The 8,319-nt window shown below is 31.9% G+C and overlaps 1 protein-coding gene across 1 annotated transcript; it reads right to left on the reverse strand.

Moving 5' to 3' along the window:
* Window positions 1–1,779: 1,779 nt before the first annotated feature.
* Window positions 1,780–8,196, reverse strand: LOAG_10580 (helicase; the record flags this gene model as incomplete). Its single annotated transcript, XM_003146104.1, has 13 exons — window positions 1,780–1,923; window positions 2,309–2,470; window positions 2,782–2,876; window positions 3,166–3,292; window positions 3,547–3,731; window positions 4,344–4,422; window positions 4,555–4,687; window positions 5,061–5,220; window positions 5,490–5,682; window positions 6,374–6,530; window positions 6,865–7,022; window positions 7,434–7,631; window positions 8,125–8,196. 13 exons carry the CDS (start codon window positions 8,194–8,196, stop codon window positions 1,780–1,782), a joined length of 1,863 nt encoding a protein of 620 aa, XP_003146152.1.
* Window positions 8,197–8,319: the final 123 nt, after the last annotated feature.

Raw genomic sequence — 8,319 nt, forward strand, 5'->3', positions numbered from 1 at the left:
GAAAAATACGATAATTTATAATTTAATACTTTCATTAATAGCACAATTATTTTCAAATTCTATTAATGAAGAATTAAGATAATTTCATTATTTATCTTCTCATGATTATCTTTTTACAATGTCTCTTTATTAAGTATCACATTTATATTTGTTAATTACTGTCAAAATATTTGATGTTTATTCAATTTTCTAATTTTTTTTTTTTCTTTTATTATCTATTATTTATCACTTACTTGTTTGCTATTTATTTATCGTTTATTTTCCAAGTTATTAGTTATTCGTTCCCATTCAGTATTACTATGCTAAGCTATATATTTGTTAAATTATTGTCAAATTTTAAACAAATATTTGGATCAAATTTTGAAAATTTATAAAAACTTCAACAAAAGATTAAATCTTAAATCATCCTCTGTAATATTACAACTATTATAGTAATACAGCAGTAATTAATAGTAATAGTAATAACGAATGAAAGTGATAAATATTAAAAGGTGCTCATCAGATAGGTAAAATTTTATCTTATCTATTGTAATAAGAAAAATATTACCAGTATATTTATTCGTTATCACATCATTTCACAATTTTCAATGTCAAATAAGATAATAATTATGTATTGATCATGGACGATGATCTTCATCGATTCCTTTGGTTAAACAGTTGATTAGATGATAACATCAATTAAGGTATGTGTCATCAATTCAAAATTTTGACAAATAAATGTAAATGGTTTTTACACTTTCGGCTAGTGTAGAACAAATTTACCTAGACCTCTGACCCTATGTGATGTCATCTTTTGAATGGTTTATCAGAAGTTCTCAAATGAGATGACCATCTATTTTATTTTATTACTATTTCGCAGCCTCTTACCATGAATCCTGTTGTTCAGATTAAAATATATTAGTATGATAATTTGAAGAGTTTGTTGAAATTTGTATATGCTGGTACCACAACCCTTCTCTGAAGATTTATTGGAACGAACTATCACCAAGATTAACCAAGAAAGCTTTTAACTTTCGTTCCAAACAACGAACTACCCTTTTCCCGATTTCACATTAGTGATTCGATTGACACTATAACTATAAGGATGTTTCACAGTGTCGAAATAAAGAGCATAGACAAAACCTGTTCCATCTTGCACCACTTGCTACGACGATTCACATTTAACGTCCTCTCCCTCCTTCTCTATTTGAAATCAACCGTGACTTTGCCGAATTAATACAAAAACTTGTCGTGAAAACCACACGCGATCACAGATAAAGGTTGACTTTGATCTTTCCCTTCAAAAAAAAAAAAGTCATTTAATAATGCTTTCGAATTATTTTGAACACATTCAGTTTTATTTCTTAAAAGAGACTGAGCATACAAAAATCACAAAAAAGAGACAGATTAACAAATACGCACAAGTAGCAATTTTCAAAGGCACTCGTACCAATCCAATCAGCCTTGAATAAAAGTGATGAAACGAAAAGAATAAAATAGAAAAACACTGAACTATTTCAAAATATACAGCACCATTTAATCAGCTCCTATCACCATTAAAATTTCAAATGAAAAGTATGGAATCGAAATGAACCAGAAACGCTTCAGGAATAAATGCATAGGTTGGATTAATTTGTACCAAAAAGTGGAATTTCAGTTCTCCGTCGAACTTTAACTACTACTTTATACTCTTCGAATGTTCGAATAATTTAATAAAATGAAATAATTGTAAATGAAACAAGCAGGGAATAATTTCATCTTCAAAGAAAACAGTAAAACACTAAAAGAATTAAAAATTATTTATGAAATATTTCGGAATGCATTGTTTGTCGATATCGGAATGCATTGTTTGTTCATACTTCTGAAGAATCTCTGCAAATGCTCTATTCCATCATTCAGATCCGTTGCATGACATAATCGGGGTTGAATCCATGATGGAAGGTCCTGGAAAAAAAAAACTGTTGCCATATTTACCGCCATCTAGCATTATTGAATGGTACTATGCTTAATAAACATAAGTGTATAATTATTTTAGTTCTGTTGTTTTGTCAAAAATCAAAACTGTTTGGATTTCTGGGCAGCGTTATCTAGTATCAAGATTGAAATTCTCGCGTGTAATCAATCGCATCTGACCACAGCTACCTCCTAAATACAAATTCTTGAATTGGATATTGCACAAGTTCTTCCATGCATTCATCCTAATTGTATGATCAATTCATCCCGCAGCCTTCTCCGGAAACGATTTCTTTTCAACATGAGACCACCAAAATGCGATGAATCGTCAAAATATGATTTGTTCAGAAAGATATGAAAAGCTTAAATTGCTTACTTTGATAATTCGTTCACTTTTATATCTTAAATCAACCAACACAACTGCTGCATAATCGTTACAATGGCGAATTACACGACCAATGGATTGATTGATAGCATGCATGCATTTCGCTTCATAATACTCAGTACCACTCTTTGGACCAAATTCACTTTGCATAAACTAAATTTGAATCACCTTATCGATTTATCAGAATATGATACAACCACAGTTCAGAATTTTCATTCACTGGCAAAGGATCTTAGTCTCAAATGCGCATTTTTTTCCAAGCATGAAAATGCATCACCTCTGTATTACGTCCTACTACTCAGTCATACGAACAATTTCTTTCGATGTCTCGAGGGAAGTCTGTCATTTGTCTTGTCCAACTCCAACCAGACTTCACTTTATTCTCCAATTTACTATTCCCAAGTTCGAAATTACGTCACTTGACATTGCATCATCCCACACAGGTTATATGATATAAAAAGTACCTTCAATTTCTCTTTCACAATGATATCCTCGCTATTCATATAAGGTAATCCGACGACAACGACCGTACGTCCTAATTCATCCGAAAAATTAATTCCTGAAAGTGCAACGTAGCTATCTCATAATACATATAGAATCAACTTAATTGAGCTGGTAATCCTGATATGACATTATTTTCTAGGTAATACACATAATATAAAGCATATTAGAGAGTTAATACTGTAAAATACCACAGAAGTATTAATGTTCTCAACTAACGTAAAAAAAATCCACATTTTGACTCCATATGTTTCATATATTTATAAAGTGAAAGTGACATTAAAATGTTCATTTGAATTTTAATCAGAAGGGAATCCTTCGGGGAAAAAAACGATATAAACAAAAACCTTCACTTAATTTTCCGCCAACCACAGCTAACAATAAAGCACCTTTTACGGTTCGAGCTGACTTTGCAAATTCATTAAACAAGGCAGGCAAACTGTTTCGGCGTTCAATGAATAATGGTTTAACCTTCTGCAATTTCGATAACATTCATTAAGAAATCGAACCTGCTTGGAAATAAAAGATGATTTGAATATACAAAATTTTTCGTTATTTTTTAATTGTTCCAGAGAAAATCTGAATTTAAATCCCCAAAAGCAGGAATGATTTGAAAGATGACATGGCACGGCAGATGGGAACATGAAAAGAGAATTAAGGCCACTTTTCTTACGCATGTAACGAAAAAGTATATTCCACGCGTGTAATAAAGAAGTATATTTTATTACCCGCAAAGTATTTATGGGCATTTGTTTAACAAATACTTCCAGATAGCCATAGCTGGGAAAAAACACAATCATTCCATTTGGAACTGCTTCAGCAATCCGTGCTAACGTCATCATCAAAAGATTCAGGATTTCCTGTGTTTCCCGTTTACCGTGTGTGAATATCAATTTCATATTAGAAACACTTGCTGCAAAATTACTTATATTATATATTTCTTAATACTCCACTTCTTTTCCACTTTACAGCAAAGAAGAAAGAAAGAGAAATGCCAGATACAAAATCTGGTTTAGTTTCACATACAACAAACAAAAAATCTGTGGAAAAAACCAGGCGTCAAAAGTACTACGTAATCAATCCTTCAATATTATTAGCCATTCAGTACCTGAGCAGCCAAAGCATACTAAGTATTTATTATCGCATACCGAAAGATACGAAATTAACAGATGAAAGCAACTGGATTCTAACAAAATGAAGGTTTGGAAACTTTTTTTTGTCGTACTTTTTTTTTTGTCGCACTTTCAGACTGAAATTAGATCTTGCAACCGATACTAAGTAACCGAGTCCTTTCCCGAATAAAAATTTACAACTTGAATTTATTGCTTTTCAAAAAACACATTTTCGTGTAAAACATGGACCAGCTAGATCTATTCAATGGTATCGCCAGTTGCGAATGAATCACCACTGCTTAGATTCAGAAAAGAATTCCTGAGCAACAGCTTGCTTCATATGTATATGTAGAAAATAAGGTTTTTATATATATATATATATATATATATATGCTGAAAATAAAAATGTAAACTTATTGTTAGAGCTAGTAACTGTTGCTCCTTTATGATATGTCCAAAAGAGCGACGGATAAGATCCTTGTTTGGGTCAATCTGAAAATTTAGAATATAACGTTTGATTAAAACACAACTATAACAAATCAAAGAATAAATCATTTCATAGAAAACAGCAAATAATTTATTTCCAAATTATGCAAACCCTTTCCAATAACAAGATCAACGAACTTTGCAATACATAGTAAGTGAGCGTATCAGGGTTTCCGACGGTTCCATAGTACCACCAAGCAATATCAAAGATCTGCATTGTTTAATTATATCACCAAGTTGAGAAGCTGGATTGACAAGATAATAGCTTATTCTGCAAATCATCAAAATAGAATTTTTCGTTAAATGATACTGCAATCAATAAAATGTTAGATTTAGAGCACTGTTTGATTAAGAAATGTGAAAAATTTTTTTTTGAAAACTAAGAAAAAACAATTTGGTGACAGACAAGTAATGTGCATGAAACACTGAGTTACGATGAAGCGCATGCATTACAGAATGGAAAACAGTTACACAGTGGCCTTGATGATAAAGCATAACTTTGAATACATTATATTGTAAAATTACTCAAGTAAATGGTAGTTCTACTGAACTACAGAATGCTTTAAGCAGTAAGGAATGAAAATTAAAGACTGAATAAATCAAGATTAAGCAAAACGGCGTATCCAAAAAAAGAAAATCATTACTTGGCCTCATCTTTCTCAGAGGCACATTCCACTATTAATCTGCCGTCTTTGTAGTTCAACATCAGCATTTGTAAAAACTGCTGGAATGCACACAATGCTAATGCTATTGCTGTTCGCTCCTCAACAAAGGATGATGATGTACACTGACTAGATGAGCACCCTGAAAATTTCATTCCATTAAAAATAGCCGATTCGAAAAAGGAATATTTAAGGAACTTACCGAATATTTCTCATTGAAAAAAAAAAATCTTTACGACCTAAATGGAAACTGTAAAAATGTGTGTGGAAATCTCGCCCTTATCCGAGCCAGAACCTGCAAATACCAACCATAACTAGTTAATTCCAGACTTTGCTTACATATGCATATCCATGTTTTTAGAAGCTAGTCAAGAGTCTGTATTATACAAGTAGCAATGAACTTCAACATACCAGATACGCTTTGAGAATCAGTCGGGGAATCCTTTGTGCGAAGTAAGTGTTCTACCGAAAATTCATATGCAGAATCAACTTTTTTGTTTTGCTCTCCATCCAAACGTTTCGAAAACTTGCTTAGCTTCATGACTAAATGTGTCTGCTCAATGTATTTCAATAAAACGTCGAACTTATACTGTGCCAGATAAGCCTGAAAGTGTCATTACAAGTAACAATAGTCATCATTTCTTGGAAAATTGCTGGTATGAACACAAATTTATTCCATAGCATCTGAATGCAACTGTACCCTATTCCTTGGTTGTAATCATGCTATTGTATTATATTACGTCAGGTCATATATGACCTGACATGATCACTATTAATCCGTAAGTGATAATGAAGCAATGGTTGGGGATTTTACAAAAGCAAATGTTTTATTTTCGCTGATAATATTACAGCAGGTGCTATTATCAATAAGAGCTGTTTAAACTACGAAAATTATTAATGAGTCTAATCATACATTCAGTTTTTTAATCAGTTATCAAACCAGCAGACTTAAAGCCCACAGTTTGTGAAGGAACAATTATAGACAATCCAGCTTAGTAAATATCCAATTCATATTTTAATGATTATCACTTTTGTCACTGCCTTATTTTTCTTGCTTATATTAGTAATAGTTATATGTCCAAAGTTGCCAACCAAAAATAATTCATTGCTTTACTAATTTACTTGAAGATTTTGAAGCGTCTGCCAATCCCAACCTACGATAACTCAAAATAAAATTTTACTGATTAATAGTACGATTAGTAATACGGTTATCATATAGTACTATTTTTGCATTCTTAATGAAAAATGAGGAAAAATTAAAAGCCGTTTTCACAAACATAAAAAGAGATCCTTACTTTGCCAGCAAATGCCGTCATTGTTTCAACATAATTTTTATGCTTGTCTGATGCGTGATTCATATAAGTCAATAACAGATTTGCAAAAGCCGATATCTGCCGCAGATATTTTTTATGCACCGATGTCAGCCGACTTTGAAAACGACTTAGATAGTCACTGGAGAAATAAGTAACATTAAGCATTGCAAATTATGCAATTGCGAAACAAATAGAATATTTGTAAATTATTTAATTTTTGGAGTTTGTTCATGCAAATGAAACGAAATAAAATTTTCTTGTTAAGAACCATTAAAAACAAATGATTTGAAATGAACTGTCGAAATAACATTGCCAAATAACAAAAAACAAAATAAGATTAAACAACATTGCCGTCCTTCAAATACTATACTATATCGAATGATGCGTATAAAAGAAGACAAAGAAAATCGTTCGATTTCACCAACTTCTAAATATTTATGGTGATGTGATTCATGAATGATAATTTTACTAACTTTAATACTGAAAGCACAGATTTCAGTTCCTTTGCATGCAGCGTAACGAAATGTGAACTAGTGATTGTTTCCAACAAATTATGAGCTTCATCAATAACGATAATGTTGCCGCTCAATTCAATTCCCCAAGCTTTCCGTGCTTCTTCTTGAAACAAAATCTGCAAATTTATTGATAAAACTACTAGTAATTTAAATAAGGCATAAGACTAATTTCAAAATTACCGCACTATTTTTAAGGACGTATTTTTGGAATAAAAATATCATACTACCTATTTATAACTATGCCAGGCAAGAAATTTCCGAGTATCCTGAAACTCATACTATTTATTTATGTTTCAGAACACTAGAAAATTGGAGTGTATAACCATGAATCGATGCTTAGAAATCTGAATTTCATGTTCACCAAAAGATTTTAACATTTCCAGTCACATTTTATTTGAATGAGAATGTAAACTTGAAATATGTTCACATTCACTAAAACTATTTGTGGAGAATAACCACGCGCTCAGTTTTTATTTATAAATTAAAACATATTTCGAATAGAAAGAAAATCCCTCTGAGAGACTTACTTGATATGGAAGCAGCACCAGCTGTGAATAAGCTACCGCCTTGCGTGATGCTAAGTACGGACAAGCGGATATTTTTTTGCTATAATCAACTAATTGTGGTGCACTGGATAGCTTTGATGCAAGAATCTGGTCACAAAGATCCTCGATTGCATCGCTTCTTGCAAATGGACAACTTCCCTTACATGCTTTTTCCACATACTGCAATCCTACTCAGAAATTTCAACTCTTAAATATTTCAAATAATTCCCAGCATCAAACATACGGACCAAATATGATAGCAGCCTCCAAAGAACATACATATTTTACCATCGCTGCTATGTTAACTGGAGCTAATAGTTATACCGGCAACTTTATGAGACTTTTAACATGAAGTGAAATCAACATTACCACAACGAAAAACTAACAATTACATACATCAATGAATACATATTATTTACGCTTGGTTAAGTAATAATTTAGAAAATTATATGTTCAATAATAGCATTAGTAGTAAATTCAAAGCTACTATCAACAGAATGAGTAGAAAGAATATACGGTATGATTTGACTCTCGAACCCATATAACGGTTGTTTAGGGCGTACAATTGTATCTACCACTAAGACACAATCTAAAATGATTAGTCATACTAATGCGAATGTAGAATTGACTGATCTTAGAATCAAATTATGATTAAGAAGGAAAGAAAGAGTACTTTGTCATCGTCATCTTTTTGACGTTTTTCCGAGGCTTTAATATCACGTAATTCGTTGCATCGTTCTGTCATAAGACTCGTTTTCTGTAAGGCACGAACTGATTCATTGACGCATAAATGTTGTCTCGATCCCAGCGTTACTACTCTTGGTTGAAATCTGGGAAAGAATTACTAACAATATTCGAACGTTGTTGT

Source organism: Loa loa, assembly GCF_000183805.2.
Source record: "Loa loa unplaced genomic scaffold supercont3.523, whole genome shotgun sequence".
Lineage (NCBI taxonomy): Eukaryota > Metazoa > Nematoda > Chromadorea > Rhabditida > Onchocercidae > Loa > Loa loa.